The 18,313-nt window shown below is 41.5% G+C and overlaps 1 protein-coding gene across 1 annotated transcript in view; it reads right to left on the bottom strand.

Annotated features, from left to right (window-relative positions):
• Positions 1-18,313, bottom strand: part of Pappa2 (pappalysin 2) — a 237,996-nt gene that overhangs the window by 126,940 nt on the left and 92,743 nt on the right. Inside the window, exons 4-9 of the mRNA XM_055624540.1 lie at positions 15,903-16,196; positions 13,908-14,100; positions 10,326-10,447; positions 6,997-7,486; positions 4,049-4,177; positions 2,092-2,183 (exon numbers count right to left, since the gene is read on the bottom strand). Coding sequence (XP_055480515.1) covers positions 2,092-2,183; positions 4,049-4,177; positions 6,997-7,486; positions 10,326-10,447; positions 13,908-14,100; positions 15,903-16,196 — 1,320 coding nt within the window. The remainder of the gene's footprint in view (positions 1-2,091; positions 2,184-4,048; positions 4,178-6,996; positions 7,487-10,325; positions 10,448-13,907; positions 14,101-15,902; positions 16,197-18,313) is intronic.

The following is an 18,313-nucleotide window of genomic DNA, read 5'->3' as shown; positions in this document are numbered from 1 at the left end:
AGGGACTGTTTCTTCTTATTTCTTTCTTTTTCCATTTTAACCACAGAATTAAAAACTATTTTGTTTTTGGTTTGTTTGTTTGTTTCTTTTGTTTTGGGTGTTTTTTTTTCTTTTTGCAGTTTCATAAGAAAATAACAGACCACTTTAAAATCAAATTTAAGATGGTTCCTTCCAATCTAATTTTTTTTTAAATATAACCGTAAAAATCATACATTTAGCATATGATAAATTTATTCATCAAAAAAGATGTCTAATAGTAGAATATACCACATCAATTTAACTCAGTCAATAACTTAAATATCAGCTTAAATATGGTTTTTAAGTGTAGTTAAAGTAATTGAGATATAGTCTTACTGGAGTAGGAGGTTGAGAAAATATGAGTCCAGGAATCAGATGTGATAGAAACACCGTGAATCCTGTTCTTGAGTTAAATGAGACTGGAGCTGCATTTGGAGATGGCACAGCGCGCAGGGAATGTGTGTTTATTTTTCAATATGTGACCATTACTTGGCTCCCAGGAAGAAATGATACAAACAGAGGTGGTATTAACAAATACTTGTGCACAAAAGAGGGGGGTAATTGGCTCAGTGAACTCTGCACAGCCAGACCACATCTGGGGTATTGCATTCCTTTCTTGGCATTGACCATACAAAGCATGCCAGGTTGGGGTAAATAGGAAAGGGTCTGGAAACCCAATCACATGAGGGGATGTTTGGATTGGAAAGGAGAATAGTGAAGAGGCATTTCAAATATCTGAATGGTAGTCAAATAAAACAGGAAAAAAAATGCATCCTCTTGAAGCTTTGTAGTAAGAAAATCTCGCTTGATTGAATATAAGGGAAGTTAAGTTCCAGGGCCAGCTTGGCAGGGTCCATGTGTCCCCTTCAGTGAGTCAGTAAGATGGTCTGAGCCTCAGTTTACAAAATGAAAACTGGGAGACCAAAGAAAGAAATTGTAACAGATAAGGCCATGGTTAAACAGAATCATCTTGTCAAGTACATTCTTTCATTGCCAGGATTACATAAGCGGAAGCTGTGTGCCCATATCTCAGGACTGGATAGATGTAACTCTAAATGCTCTAAATTCTCTAAATGCAAAGCTGGACTCTAAGCTCCTTCTGACCCATCTATCTGGAAAGAGAACAATCCCTTTCATATACTGGTATACTGCAGGCGCTGAGCGCACCATGTGATGTTACTTAGCACATGGTATACAGTGGACCATTGTTTGGCTGGGTGGAGAGCTGGATGGACAGAGAGGTGATGCAAAGATTCTGTGACTCAGCTGCGACTCTGGAGAGCAGGGGTGTCAGTGTGTTTTATGTAGTAGCTGACACCTTAATAAGTTCTACATTTCTGTAATATGCTACATCACCTTAAGAGTGAAGGACACTGAAGTGATTTCAAATGCACTGATATTTAAAACAACTTTATTGTGGGGTTCTACTCCAGATCATCAATGTGGTGTATGGGAATGGGAAATAGTCTGCATCTGAGGAACCTGTTCATGGATGTGTTCATCATGACTAGGGGAGCATTGTAGGCCTCTTCTAATGACATGGATTTAGACATGATTTCATCTAACTATAACTTATCATCACTCATTCCCCAGGACAGAAAACACCAGAACCCTCTGCTGGCCTTCATGAAATCAAGAGATATAGAAATCAAGAGATATATTGCTTCTCATCTGGATTAGAATATTGTGTGACCCTAATTGATAGGTAGAACCTACAATGATCATTCTTGCTATCTGGCATTTTGGTGTATGCATGAGGACCCAAGAGAAGACCTTTGGAAGGTCAAGCTGGGGACCAGTACAATCTCTTTAGCATGAAATTCTAGATCTGTTCTCCCTTGCCTCAAATCCTAACTAACACTTTAAGGTAAATTTAAAAAAAAAATTATTTAAGCCTTTTGTGTTTCTATTTATTTAGTTTCTTCATGGTTAAAGTGAGAATTCAAATTAGTTACTATATGTGAAGTATTTGATGTTATTGCTTTAATCATCACTGAGCTTCAGGACACTAAGAATTCACAAAATAGTACACTGATGTAGCTCTAAAAGTAAGACGTAACCCCCTAGACTCACCTACACAGTGGAAGCCTTCCTCCAGCTCACATGCTTTGGAGCACCCATCTCCGTTTAACAGGTCTCCATCATCGCACATTTCTCCCATACTCCTAGGAATATACATTTAGACACGCTTAAAATGACATATCTCATTCAGCTACCAGCAAATCATCTAAACTCCTCATTGCACTTTTAAAATTAAAAGCTGTGCAAGAAATAGATATTTAATAATTTACAGAAAATCTTAAACAAATATTTAAAGTAGATGTGAGTTCCGCAAAACGGTAGCCTAGCATGGTTAGGGGATTGTAGGAATTCCTAGAAATCAAGTGCATTATAGCTCAAGAACATCCAGGAGGTCCTCCCAGGCCTCAAAGCGTGCCTGACACTATCTCCATCAGCTCTGTGATAAATGGAGCCTTGAAAATAGCTGGTTTGTATCATTCAATTTTACTGTATTTAATTTTTTAGCTCCAGTGATGTGCAAAAACAGTAGCATCACTAAATACTAATAACCAGTTATGGGAAATAAAAATAAAAAGAGCAATCCCATTTAGAATGCAAATTACAAAACATGAATGCAAGAAACTGAGAAAGACAACACACACACACACACACACACACACACACACATACACACACAGGATTACTATGTAGTCTTGGAATCCCACTTCTGGGTATTATGTCCAAAGGAAATGGAATTGGCATGTCAAGAAGATGTCTGTACAAGCATGTTCATTGCAGCATTGTTCAAAATAGCTAAGTGACAGAAACCGCCTACGTGTCAAACAGCTGATGTGGAGAAAGAAACTGTGACACACATTCAGTAGAATACTATCTAGCCTCAAAGGAAAAAGAAATTCAGTCGTTTGGACACAGGTCCTCTGGAAGAGCATCCCATGCTCTTAACTGCTGAGCCATCTCTACAGCCCCTTCACATTCTTTTCATACAAAAGAAGTATGTTTCACTACAGAGAGACTGCCCTCGGTGCCAAGACTACCATGTGATATTCAAGAAGAATCCCAAAGCTCCATTGCTTGTTTACTTGCGTATGGAGAGAGAATTGGTCTGCAGATGCAATGCTAATGTTTCCCTGCTGGGATGTGATCTTGGAAAGAGGCAACTTTACAATTTTATTTCGAAAAGGGCAAACAATTAATATAACGATATTGCATGTCATTCTGTGTAGTGCTGCCCAATAGAAATCTAATGAGTCGTTCATATATTTTTTTGAAATTTCTAGTAGTTACTTAAAAAGTGAAAGAAACTGGTAGAATTAGCTATAATACTGCCTTTCATCCAACTGAGGACCCTTAACATTACCATTTGAATTTTAATCAATGTAAAAAAGGTTGTCAAAACATGTAGCATTCTTTTTGTATCCAAAACATAAGTGTCTAAACATAAGTGTCCAAAACTTAAGAGTCTACTGCATTTAAAATGCACTTTTTACTTAAATCTCACTTTTATACTTGACTTTTCAATTTTATATTTGTAGTTGAAAAAGTCGATTCATCTATCCAAATTGTCTCAAACTTTCAAGTTATACTTAAAGGTTTTCCAACAACTAAATTGAGTTTCAGCTTGAAAACTGAATTACCTTAAATTAAATTAGAACAAATATTGCACGTTGAACAAGCAGACCGTTGGTCCAAATTATATCCTCCTTCAGTATTATTTAACCTTCATCTATGAAAATTCCTTCCCTACCTCACTGCCCTGCAGCTCCTCCCTGAGGACTTAAGGGGGCCCCAGAGAGAAAACCCTAGTACCTCAACACTGGGGACCAGACTCCTTTAGCTTATGCAGAGGTGCCAGTCACCTCTCAAGGCCCCAAATTTTGTTAGCTCTACTTGAGATTCACGCATTCCCTTGCTTCTAGGCATTTTTAAGTTGAGTCAAGCTCAAACCGAAGCTGAGCCCCTCGGGGCAGGTGAGTGCATCCTAACTCACACTGTTACACACGTGACTCACCTTGCCACCTTCCCATCTCCACAGTAAGGGCCTCCATGGATGTGGCTCAGAGGTGGTGACGCTTCTCCGAGTTCCCCTCCAGCTGCAGCTTGAACTTGGTACTGATATGTCTGCCCAGGCACGACCTCGCTGTGGAAACCAATGCGTTTGTGACCATCGCATCTTCAAAATGGCATACACTGGGTCCTTTACAGTTGGCTCACATGATTTTAAGGGAACTATTATGTGAAACAAAATGTGAACCGTGCCAAGTGTCTGAAACGAAGATCAACGCTCAGTCCTATGAGCAGCTCCATGTTTGAGTAAATACTTAATTTCTATTGGCCCCATATGTTCTCCACTAATAAATCCATTATTAGCAAGCACTTGGTGTTTAACAGTGAAATAGTTCCCGAGAACCTAGGAAGATGGCATGTGGTGATTTTAACCAAGGTAATATAGAACAGCTATTGAAAAAACAGTCATCTATATTTTTAAAGAAATCAAACTAGGTGAAGATTACATTTTCACTGTGTGGGCTCAGCCAAGTTCCTTCTCAGATTTATGGACCACAGTTTTCTTAAAAAGAGAATCCTTGCCATGGAAAGACTGGGGCAAATATTCCATAGAAACAAGAACACAACTCATCACTACTTGGAAAAGGTTAAAAAAAAAAACACATTAAATTTGTCTCCATCTCCAAATACCAAGAATGGAGATGGTACAGTTGACTTGAGAGATTGAAGGAATTTTTCAGATTGTGTGACATGAGACATTTATTTAGTAGGAAAGGGGCTCATCAATGGGGCTGCTGATTTCCAAGCTAAATTCTGCCTTACCTTAACTTTATCTGGTGCTTGTCCTGATTGGAAAAGTACCACCCAAGTCCAACTAGAATTCAAGTATCTAGGAGGACACCATCTCCATGAATTACTAGGACTGCCAGGATGGCCAGTGTGAATCTCCTGCTGAGACTCGCCCTTCCTTAACAGACTGTTTAAGGAAGTCATAACACAACCCCCCCCCACACAATCTGATGAAGCAACGAGCAAACAGAAAACATCTCAGGGGTTCCAAAATACCTCTAAAATCTTCTATGCTGGCATTTAGGTATTGTAATAGGAAATATACCTAAATATGAAAGACTTTTGAATTTCCAAATTAGTTTTCTGTTTTGAGAAAGAACCCCTCCCCTAAGAGTACCAGGTGTTTCTAAGCAAACTCAATTTTATCCCAATCAATGTTGGTGGTTGGCTTCCTTTATTGGGTGGTTTCTTCTTGCCCAACCATGCTTAAAAGCCTTATACTGCCCTGTGGCTGGGAACAGGATTGGATAGAAACATTACTATGTGTTTATTCTTCTTAAGGTGAGAACACAGGACCGTGTAACTCAGGTCTCCCATGAGCTGAGTCTGTGAAAGGCAGTGTTCCACTGAGGAAAGAAGATGGAATCAGTTGCAAATGGGGTTTGAATCCTAGTATGTCCATCTACTAGCAACCAACAGAGTGTAAGGCAAGCCTTAGTTTTCTATCTGTAAAACAGGATATTATTGGCCTTAAGTATTTAATGAGGGTATCATTCTATAACAAACATAATATCAATTGCCTGCCTACAGAATCTAAATAATGCTAATTTTTCTTTCTAAATGTATCTCACTATCTGAGTTCCACTTACTTTTATTTTTTTAAGCATTTTTTTTCAATCTTCTGATGCTAACAAAGAGGACAAGAAGGATGGAAAGAAGGATGTATTGGAGCTCACACTGGGCATTTTCCTCTAGGTTTTATAGCTGTGGTGGATTGCCAAATGTCTACCCCAGCCGATATGCACACCTCTACATTGTGTGACTGCTGTCTGTCCTTTTGAACACATGTGGTTCATTATTTGAATCTGGAATTTTCCATGTAACATTATCAAGAGTAATTTCCAGCAGAGACTTGAAAATTGCAAGTGATGGGGCGTTCACTTCTAGGAACCCTCCTGGAAATGGCCATTCATCCATGAGAAGCTGCCTACGACAGGGCTTGAGTGGTCATGAGGAAACGGGTCTTCACATTCCCAGCCATGTCAGCTGTGTCATTAAGGATCCCAATGTGTGTATGATATCATCTTGGGATCCAGCAAGCAAGCCAGAAGATGTCACCCAGCCCATGCATAGAATAAAGAAATAAAGTTTGCTATTGTAATCTGGTCATTTCTAATGTGGCAAAAATTAACTAGTACGTACCCTCTGATAAAACTACTGTAACATGCTATACTAACTCCAGGCAGTCTCTAAGAAGATTCTGAAGTAGAGGGATTTGCCTTTGACTATACCAGCATCTGAGGCAGATGTTAAAAATCCTTACCCCAGTCTGTGTCTCCAACCCTGAGCACACTGTGCCAGGAGCACAGGCGAACTCACCAAATGGAGAAGGAAAGACATTAAGTAAAACAATTGAAAACTAGAAACAAAAGGCAGAAGAAAGGGAAGGGAGGAAATAAGAAAAGACAGAAAAAATATACACGTGGTGGGTGAATCATGAAGCTGTGTTTAACAGATGAAAGATCTGTGGCCTTTTATCATAGCTCTGGAAGAACCGACTATAATTTGAAAAATTATGGAAGCCATGCTGAATATTGGAAAGCTACAAGAAGGACTCTAAAATAAAATTGCTGCAATACGGAAAAATCTGATTCTGATCAACTTTAGTATTAATCTCACTCACTCAATTGGAAGACCTCATGAAATAACTTCCCCATTATCATAATGACGACACTGGCAGTCAAAACGCTTGCTTTCCCTTTTCTGCGAAATATTTTTCTTCATTTTATATATGTCACTTAGGATAAACTCTCTCCTGAACTTCTGAATTCTTCTTCAACTAAAAGCATACCTGAGTGTTAAAAACTGGAAGCAGAGACAAGCAAACAGAAATAAAGTCCCCCCGGAAGGTCATGGTTTAGAAGATTCTGTTGCCCAACTTACATGTCGGTGAACTTCCTGTGCGGGTGTGTCACCACCACGGGCAAGCCACTGGAGAAAGGAGGCTCTCTGAGAACATGGTAACTCACAGGCCTGCATCCAGAACACAGGGAACTATTGGGCCGAGACGTCAAGAGAGCCGCATCAATTTCCATTCGTTCATCAAGGGTGTAGACTTTGACTCCCAAGACCTTCCCATCCACGTGGAGCTTGATGGTGAGCGGCGTGTCACAAAAAGTGTTTAAGGGCCCCAGGTGCACAGATTCCTTGTGTTCTAGCAAGATCTCTACATCAAAGAGTGCCTTGGAAGAGTCCACGGAGAGGTAAGTGACCCAGAGTGTGAGAGTATCAGCTTCAACCGGGTGTTGGAAAAGCAGTTCCAGGCTGCAGCCTTCTACTGGGCAGGGCACCGTCATATTCATGTGGTACAGGTGGAGCTCAGGACTCCAGGCCTGCAAGCTAGGCTCACAGGGCTGATCCACATCAGGGGGCCCTAGGGAGATGAGAGAAAAGATGCACCAGGAATCACCATTAAAATCATGACAAAGGGGCCTAGAGGTGGGGGCGCGGGAGGGGTGACATATCCAACAGGCAGCTCAGTCTCCATGTGGGTACCCTAGTAAGGGGAACAGGGGCTATCTCTGACACGAACTCTATTGCCCACTCTTTGATCACTTCCTGACAGAGCAGCCTATCCAGCCTACAGAGGAAGAGGATGCAGCCAGTCCTAATGAGACTTGATAGGCTGGGGTCAGAGGGTAGGGGAGGAGAGCTCCCTCTTTCTGAGGACAAGGGAAGGGCAAAGGGGGGGAGAGGGAAAGAGGGCGGGGCTAGGAAGAGATGAAGGAGAGGATTGCAATCGGGATGTAAAGTGAATGAATTATAATTTTTTTTTTAAATAAAAATAAAATCATGAGAAAGAACAGCCCATATCAGCAGACAGAAGGATTGAGGCTTCGAAATTCTTACAGAAAACTCATCATTTTGTGGATTGTCTCTTAAGTGTTCCTCGGGAAAAGCATAGAAGTCTCTGACCCCACAACTCTGTCATTTGCACATAGTGACTTTTAGCGAGAGGGTCCACAAGAAGTGAAAATAGAGTGGGATAATGCAATCATAAGAGGAACCATGAGATTAATGCAGAGAAATTAAGCTCTATCTTATAAAAAAAAAACATTGAGCAGAGAATTATCTACACATAGTTTATTAATAACTATGATAGGTTAACATTTCTAAAGCCGAGTGCTAATTTTAACTTACTGCCACACTCTTTCTGGTCCTCCTCACTAAAATTTTATTTCCTGAGTTCCCACCTTGGCACTTTGACTGTTAGCCAAACTTTAAAGTCATGCATTGAGATTTCCATTTCAGTTCAAGTACTTCTATGCAAGTAGGTAACCACGTGTAGGAAACCGGAAAACATAAACACATGTGATGGGGCAGGAAAATTTACAATTCATCAGCCAAGCAAAAATATAAAGAAGAAAAAAAATCAAGTATCACAAATATATTGCAGTCAGCTCAGGGGAAATAATCCATGTAAGAGTCATGTTCCTTCGTATTTCATGGGGGAAAGTGAAGTAGAAGTATTGAACAAGGAATTAGCGTAATGAGGCTCTCGTAGACACTGTGCCAGAAACTGTGAGTCTTGATTTTCTTATTTATAAATAAGTACTAATAGGTAACCCCCATCATATTAAGTTGCTTGTGTGTATTTGTTTAAAATATGACCTAGCGGTTTGTGCTTCTAGAGCAAAAGTAGGCCATTTTTTTCCTAACAGAATTTCCAGTGGTTATCTTTAAATACTAGCAAAGCAAAGGTTCCAATCAACAGAAGCACTTCCTGTCAAAAGTTTGTTATGACTTCATGTGAAACATGGAATAGAAGACCTGAGAGTTGACTTTATTTGTTTGTTTCAAGATACAAAGATGAGTACCTGTAACTTCAAATTCCTACCCCTCTGTCAGAGAGCTTAGAACTTTCCCCAAAATTAAAACACATACAGTTCTGAGCCTCAGAGCAGCATTAAAGTCCCCAGGACTAAACAGATTGCCATAGAAAGAGTTTTGTGTGGACTGTCAATCTCCAGAAAAGCCCATTTCTGTGAATTGCACAATGCTTTTTATTCTTCCCAAAAAACCTCTTTTGAAAAGATTCATATATGATCAGTGCTGTCAATCCTCTCCATCCAGCTTTCTCCCTGAGGCTATATCACTTGAATAAGTATGAGCCCAACGTGACATTAGGCGGTCTTTGTTTACGCATGGGTCATTTTTTTGTTGTTATTGTTCTATTTTCCTAGTCACAAACAAGGCAGAAAATTAGTTCAAACAGACTGTTTCTAACACACCTTTCTCAGTGGTTTTGTGGCTTTTAGTACCTGCAAAGAGGAGGATGTCCAGAAAATAATTTTTTAGGTGGGTATCAAAATAATGGTGAAGAGCCAGGGATAATGGCACTCTCCATTAGTCCCAGCACCCTGGAGACTGAGGAAGGTGGATCTCTGATTTTTGAGGCCAGTCTGGTCTGCAGAGCTAGTTCCAGGACATCCAGGGCCACCCAGAGAAACCCTGTCTTGAAAAATTAATGACAAAAAAAAAACAAAAAACCCTACAACCAGAAATAAAAAACAAACCAAAGATGGTGATGGCAGAAGTCAAGCCCTTTCTCACGAAGGGCTAGTAGCCATGTCAACAGCACCTTGTGCACTGGCAATGAAAAGACCCGTGTTGAAATCTGTCTTCTAGACCCTGATATACATATGTGAGGATGTGACTGTTAGATAACTTGGGGGAGGGACAGGAAATGAAATAACGAAAAACATCTTCTCCCTTCTAGAGCCTAGCTTAGAGCACATTCAAAGCACAACCAGTACCCAGTGATTAATAGACTCATAAAATAGCGTAGATGAGAACGAGCCGTGTGGAACACCTAGTCCACCCTACCCCCACCCAGACTTGCTCAGCCAGCGCATGAGTGTCCTCAGCAATGTGTTCTCTATTACTATCCTGATATAGAGGAATAAGCACTTAGCTTTCAGCGTCATGCACTGAAGCTGTTCCAGGGACAAGCAGACATATGGGACATTTCCGGCCCTACCTTACCCTGAGGTTATGCTTGAGATGAGTTGAGTTCTCACAACTTTGGCACATTCACATTATACCTGGTCGGGGACACTCAGCATGCAAAAGCACCGGTAGTGTTTCCAAGGCCGAGGAGAATATTCAGCACACCCTTTCACGTGCAAAAATACAAACATACGCCCCTGCTTCATTCGTTACCCGTTTTCTGTGGGCACTAAAATATTAGTCAAAAACCCATGGTACTTTACCCACAGCCTCCTCCGGAGTCCAGTAACCTGAAGAGTCACACACCCGCCCGGAGGATGCCTTGTGTACATACTGAAGGAATGTCCCATCTTCAGTGCAGGCACCGCACATACTGCCAGGGGCCCTGGGAAAAGGAAGGATGAAGAAGTGAGCGTCCTTAGGTTGAACTAGGGGAAAGGAACCAGACGACTTTGGGGAAGGAGGGTGTCACTGGAGAATCAGAACCCGAGGGACAAGTGGGCACACCTATTATTGCAGCTTGGGTCCTTCTTTAGACCTCATCTTTGCAAAAATCACAAGACGTGAGAAACCTCAAGGTTTCTCAGGAAAGAGAACAGTTTAACAAAGTCATAAAGCGGCCTGTGCGATGGAAGGGAGCTTTTGTCCTAGAATCATTAAACAAGACACAAGCATATTTTTCTTCTAAAACCAACGCAAAACCCTTTTGTATAGTATATAAGTGTCGGGAAGGCATAGGAAACCCATCGCTGCCCACCAAAACAATGGTTTTAGAGTGAAGTCATTAACCATAGGTGCTATGACTTTTAATCCCCTATCTTTACATACATGCATAAGATAAAGTGTGACGTGTAATGCCCTTTGAGTCTTCATTGCCCATAGCAATGGATCACACTTCCTTATCAACACCAGATGGTGTCACAAGCCAGGCTCCAGCCTTACTTACGTCCGCAGTTCCTCCAAAAACTTTATATTTCTAGTACAAATTCCACCACTCCACGCTCCAAATACTCCATGCCATTCACATGGCTCCACAAAACATACATTCTTACAACGATCAAACGGGCTTTTCAAGCATCCCTGCTCAGGAAACTCTTAATTTAGTTATTCAGTTGTGACCTCCTCAATGGTGCTTTAACCATCCTCCTCTGTGAGTCTGGCTCCTGCCTCTCTGGACACACCCCTACAGTCAGCATCTTTCTCAGGATACTGCTATGCGGTGCTGCAAGTGTACAGCCGTCCTCTTTTTGCTCCTGGGCTCGTGTGTATAACTGGGCCTGCTCAGTTCTCACTGTGTCCCTAAGAATCGGCACACAACTAGATTCAGCGGACCATTTGTAAATGTCTATTCTGTAGATGTCTGTGAGATAATTCGGTCTATGAAGAGGTTTTACAATCATCACATTTGGGGTAATCTGAATATGTAGAGATGACTATGTAAAGTTATACAAGGGCTAACTACTTTCTGAGAACCCCCCCCCAACTTGGCATATTCTTAAAAGCCCAATTATGGACAACATATCTGAAATGAAAACTTCAAATCAGGCAGCATATCAAGAAAACATGACTAGCTGATGAGTAGCTAAAAAATACTAGCAAAACCTTATTATTCAACAAAGGCAACAATTATGACAATAACCCCCATCCATTAAGCACCTTGCATGTCTGGCCTTGTGTTTTTCATAACTTTTTAATCCTTGTAATGATGCCCTGCTTTCGAATGAGAAAACTGGGACTCAGAAAGCTTCAACTCAGTTGCCCAAAGTCACAAGTTCCTTAATTCCTTTGAACAAGTTCCCAAACAAAGGGTTCAGTATTTTGGCAACTGATAGATCTAGATAAGACCTATCCCCTGGTTCCCTCAGTACTCGTGCTAACGTGGACACAAGTCCAAACCACATTTCCCTGATGTACTTGCCCTTCCGGAGCTGCTGCAGAGTGCGTAGCTGGGGCTCCTCTCTGACACAAGGGTTCCAAATACCTACAAGGGTGGAGTAAACAGAACTCCAGGCATGACACAAATTGCTGGGCATGTGACGTGAGTCTCTCCAACGCACGTGCTAGGAAGCCTCAAAACTGTAGCCCACCTAGCCGAGGAAAGGAAGCAAATTGCAGTCTTTTCTGCCAACAGACTCTCAGCAAGCCAGTTCTGATGTCTGCTCTATCGTAACATTTGTACCAGAGAGAGAATTGAAAGATTAAATTGTTTATACGTGTTGCATAAACTGATGTAAAACTTGGGTTTGTGTGTACCCACACAGGACTTACTGTTCAGCTGGCCCTGCCAGAGCTGCACAAGGTCACACTTGCAGGAAGATGATTCTTATACACATTGCATAGATGTATGCTGAATCACCAAAGGAACCCATGAAAATCTGGGTGCTGATGACAATGCAAACTATTTTGTAGTGCTGTGAGTGCTAAATGATGTCACGACTAAGTGTGAGTCAAGGAATGAAGATTTTAAGAACCTGTGAATATCGCTTTGAAAAAAAGAATCCACTGGCTTTCTTATATCCTCATCTCTTCTTATCTGGCCCAAACCCCAGGCTTTCATTAAATCCAGAGAGCATGAGGGCATGCTCCAGAGACATCTGCCCCCTAGCTGGACCTAGATACCCACAGGGAAGTGTTGTACAAAGAAGAGTCACTGTCCGATGCTCCTATACCAGTGAGCATGTAGAAAGCACAAAGAGGAACCAATGGGTTATTTTAAAAAATTATAACAGCCATAAATTTAGGGACATGGAAAGGTGAAGGTAGACCTTGGAGGAGTCAGAGATAGGAGTTGAGGAGAAAGCACTTGTATTCCATTATATGAAATTCTCAAAGAATTAATAAAATATTATATTGAGGAAAATAAAAGATGTCTACCTGCAAAATGAGAAAACTCAAAATTCAAAATATTTATCTATTCTGTGTTCCTCATCTCAGAATTTCCCCAGAATCACCTGTGGTGGGGCCTTGAGCCAGCCCCATGTGTTTCTTACTCACAGGCAAGACTGGCCCTCACTGTAAGGACCACATTAAATGAGTGAAGCCAGATCTCTCACCGTGTCCCCCACACAGCGGAACTAAAGAGAAAGCAGCTTCCTGTTATTCAGCATCTGGGTGTCAGCTCTAGAAAGCCAAGTCTGCATGGTCAAAGGAGCCTTTCCAGTTAAACCCATATTCCCTATTGCCACATCAGATCCCCCCTCTCTCTTTCTCTCTCTCTCTCTCTCTCTCTCTATCTCTCTCTCTCAAGATTTCTCTGAGATCACTTCTACAAGCAGGCAAAGAAGAATGATAGCCGGCTTCAGATATGATGATTTTCTTCAATGAGTATGTATTAAGTGTTGACAATGGCAGTCTCAAAGACTGGTTGCCAGTAGAAAGGACAAGTAATTGCAGTTTCAATAGTGATCATCAGGCAGGGTGCAGGGTTGAACTAAAGACAGAAACAGTGAAATTCTGTTTCTGAAACACAGAAATACTGGGTTCAGTTTATATACCCCTACAATTTCTCTCTTCACCCTAGAACTGACTAAAGGAACATCATCTGCTTCCCTTTCCCCAGTCACCACTGTCCAAGAACCAAGCCTTACCCTGCAGAAGAAAAGCTCACTAAAGCAGATGGCCAATGCCTTGCCAGTTCTGCCAGGCCACTCTTGTGGGGAATTACCACACATAATGCACCTCTAGCTCTCATGAGAGACCCTAAGCCCTGCTAAGGAGCTGAGCCCATTACAGACTCAAGAGGGTAGCCCTGGGCAGCCATCATTCACGACATAGTAAGGCCTCCCCTTCCTATTATATTTTCCCTCTTTTGAAATGGTTCAATGATAGTGGAGTACCTCCCTCACCTGTCATACACCACTCCGCTAATGGGAGGCAGCCAGTGGATAGTGAGGGACTTGTCGGTTTGCCCAATAACCATTGGCGGGATGGGTATAGGGGTGGGCTTTTGGCTTTCACTCCATTGCTGGTATACGAGGTCCAAATAGCAATGCATCCGGGCCACTTGGTTTGGGGTGAAGTTGTCCGTGCAGTCATCATCTGTAGAGACAAAAAAAAAAAAAAGTGAAAGCTGTAACCGGTACCAGTGCACAAAGCATGGCAAATCTCACTATTCTCACTCTTCCTTGCACCATGCACCTTGCATTTATTAGATTCACAAAACATTAGACTCTGGAAAGAAATGCATTCTCTGCTAGAAAGAAAGTCAGACATGGACAAGAAGAGACACAGAACTTGCTTTTCTCAGCAGCAAGGTCATTACCGTATTCTCCATGTTGTCCCAGGATGAGACTCTGGTCATGAAGTCATAGGATTGTCCTAAGCCAATGATACTCAACCTTCCTAATGCTTCAAACCCTTAATATAGTTCTTCATGTTGTGGTGATTCCTAAACATAAAATTATTTTGTTGCTACTTCATAACTGTGATTTTGCTGCTCTTATGACAGTGTAAATATCCGAGGCACAGGATATCTGGTATGCAACCCAAAGGGGCAGCAACCTGCCTGTTGAGAATTGCTCTTCTAAACTGATGGTTACCTGCTGAGCACACCACAAGGTGGCGGTGTTTCAGCAGAGGGTCTTCTCACTTGTGTTTGGAATTACCTACACCTTCCCTGCAACCATGCTCAAGGAGAGTGAGCTACTCAGTGGAGAGGAAGCTGAAATGTCAAGGCAGCTTCAGAGATGGGAATGATGGCCCCAGTCTTACTCTCAGAGCCAGTAAAATCCCCGTGTTGAGTACACACTTCATAAGGATGAGGAGTGATCTTTGTTTCAAGCACTTTTCGATTTAGAGTAGACCCCAAACCTCCCTGTTCTGCTTCTCAACATTGTCTCTGCCACACTTAAAGGCGGCAGGTAAGTCTCTTCTCCTAGACTCTGTGTATCCAAGGTCACCTATTCCTGGCTGAGGGAAGCAGAGGTGTTGATGCTTATGAATTCAATTCATTGTGCACAACGTTGGAAAGAAACATCTTAAGAGGCCTCAGGCTGAGCCAACTAGCTCCTTATTCTTTTTTACATTTGAAACCATGAGTGGGGACTGGCAGCCTGCCTTTCCTTAAAACACAGAACACTAAAATATTGCCTTCTTTCACCATTGAAGTAGGTGATCAAATCAAATTAGTTGTCAATTTAATTACAATTATGCCCATTATTAGAAGAGTGCTTGTTGTTACTTTTTGCAAGAAATAAGGAAAGTCTGAGACACAGGTAAGAATGATCTGGAGATGACCCAAAAGAGCACAGGCCACACAACACAGTTTTCCTCAGAATCAAGGAGGCACCATTTAAAAAAAAAATAAAGAAAGAAAAGGTATTATTTTGGGCTCAGTACATGGAAGGCTAACTAAGAATCAATGTTGTGTTAGAAAAGAATCTGATTTTTTACATGTGATAAAAGGTTTGTAGTATTTCAGTTAATCATTTCAGTTTGTGAACTATCTGTAAAAGTAATGAAGGAACATCTCTATGCAGACATCTGTCATTTGTCACTACCCGACTAGAGAGCCTTCCAGATAAATGCCCAAATGATAATCATCATGTTGTAAATGCTGAGCAGAACTCAAGGACATTTCTGACTTTGTCCCATTTTATTTAAGACAGAAATATGTTTCACTTCTAAGGTCTTCTGGACAATAAACTATGCAATAAGAGCCTGTATTAGCCCACCGTTTTGTCAAATACATCAAGCACATTGAAAATAAAGGAAGACCCAACACAAAATATTCTTCTACTCTGTGACATGAACTTCCCTGGCTCCCTTAACTGTACCCTACCAATTCCCAAAGACACTAAGTGATCTTAATAGAAACGAAAATGTCCAGTCTGTGGTCATACCTGTGTAGCTCATGTAGTTACTGAATGGAGCCCCCGGGAAGCCAGTGAAGCCACAGGTGTCATTAGCTGGCTCTGGGTCCTGACACAGCTTGCTCTTGGGTGTAGGAGCAGTGTCAGCACACAGGTCTCCTGTCTCCATGGAAGGCACTATCTCTCTACAGGGATCATCACAGGACTCTCTTTCACTGACGCCTTTGAAAACATGGTAAAGTCCCAGGACGTGTCCCACCTCATGGATCATGATGTTGGTGTGGCCCGGCATGCCGTAATAGGCTGGGTTGAGGACGACACCACCTGCAGTGGAAGGTTTAGAAAACATCTTTGAGAAAAAAAAAAATGAACAGCGGTCATCCTTAGTTATGCCTTTGACAAACACCAAACAGTCCGACTGAGCCTCTATGAAATAATTTACAAGTGACTTAGGGGCATCTAATCGTATTCTTCCCTCTTTCGACGGAACCCTCAGAACTAATCAGCAACATTTTTTGCCCAAGTCTTCATCATCTTTCTTTTTGTTGTTAGCCATCACTTAATGCCAGAGTCTCCTGCAAATCTTACTTCAACAGGAGGGAAGCACTAGAGTTTTGAAAGCAAGGAGTAGGAGATCCTTTCCTGGGCATGGGTTTCCTGGGGCTGTGCCATCTGGGTCTTCAAGGGACTGTGGTTTGGCCAATATGACAGGTTAACTGAACATCATCATCTTTTACCTTTGCACTACCAACATGCCTATCCCACGTTAGCCTACAAAAGACCCATAGAAGCTGAAGGAAAAGGGATAACAGGAAAGTGTTGGGAATGTGTAGATGTAGGTAGATCTAATGAAATGGATCATCCTGTCTTTTGAATATCAACATTTAAGGCGGGTTTAAGTAATCTGATAACAGATGGATTTTGTATCATTCTAGAAGTGGATTTTGGAGGAGGTGTCCTGGTTCTATAGAAGAGTGCCTGGATAGAGAGGAAGTGAGGCTAGGTGGGGAGGGTAACACAAAGAGACAAAGTGACACCTAAGTCACTCAGGTGACTACACGAGTGTGACCCTCTGGTGAGAATGATGATCATCTCAGGTGGCCAGCATCACCTGGCGCCTAAGAACAAAACAAAGCATGGTCCCTCTGTAGTCAGGATGTATGAACCATCATTCTGACTAGATGAAGCCTCAAGAGAAATGAGATTCAATGAGTTAATTTCTACTATTCATTTAACATAGTGTTCAAAACTTCAAGGCCAATCATGCAATACGTTTACACTTTCTGCATGCTTGCATATGGACATACATTGAGAACTGAACTCAATACAGGGCTGCTACAATCAACTTTCAAATGTGGCACAGAATGGATGGGACGTTCCTCATTTAGCAACTGGTGAGCATGTGTGGCACAGCTGTTCCTTAATGGACTTGCAGGAGGAATGCAAATGTGCCTACTTAGAAGGCCTTTCAGCTTTGATTATGAGGAACAAGCCAAAACTAAAAGGCAGAGCTGTTGTGTGGTCTTGGGTATGTTGCAGGGAATAGAAAAGAAAGAGAAGTTGCTGATGAAAACACAACTGTGGCACATCAGGTTTCCAGAGGGTTGTTATGTTCCCAAGGTCTCACTGGTTTTCCCCAGTAGACCGCCAAAGGGATTCACGGTAAAGAGAACACTTCTCAAAGCTATTTCTATTTAAAAAGAAACAAGCAATTTGAGTAAAGAGCAGTGTTGAAATTATTATTTTTAAATAGTTCTGTAAAACTTGTAGGGTTGAATGTTATATGCTCATAAATCAGGAAGATCAGGGAAGGTCTGTAGGTGTCTCTATAATTATTTCCAGTTACTGGCTACCATACATTTCCCCAAAAACATATTCAACACAAAAAAGGACGAACTTTGTGAAAATGTGCTTTAGTGTCCAAGAAAGGAGTGCTCTGTGGAAAGGCAGGGGGAGAAAATGAAATGTGTGGCAGAGAGAGACAAAAAGAAGAGAAATAAATGAAGACTGTAAGAACAAAGAAGAAGAATGTAATGAGATGTGGAAAAAAAATATGGATTTTTACAGAACCAGACTCGAAATTCCACATCTCTAAGACTTCTGATGCCTTCTTGGTTCAACAGCCTGCATTCTTATTGAATGGAAGTCTTTGCTCCAGACAAGAATGGATAAACATTGATGTTCAAGACAAAGATGAAGATAGACAGAATCTACCGTGAGTTTTACTTCCCTGTGTGTCCTTTCAGCTACACCTGTCCCCAGCTCTCATGCACTCAATTACCAGGATGCGTTTTAAAAGAGAAGACCTTTCCTGGTTTTACATTTAACATGGTTATGCTCTTTACATTTAAGATAATTTTTGTTTGTTGTTTGGTTTGGTTTGGTTTGGTTTGGTTTGGTTTGGTTTGGTTTGGTTTGGTTTGGTTTGGTTTGGTTTGGTT

This window comes from Psammomys obesus, unplaced genomic scaffold (assembly GCF_907164565.1).
Source record: "Psammomys obesus unplaced genomic scaffold, mPsaObe1.curated_primary_1811, whole genome shotgun sequence".
Lineage (NCBI taxonomy): Eukaryota > Metazoa > Chordata > Mammalia > Rodentia > Muridae > Psammomys > Psammomys obesus.
Note: the sequence above shows the minus strand (reverse complement) of the source record. Positions and strands in the feature narration are given on the sequence as shown.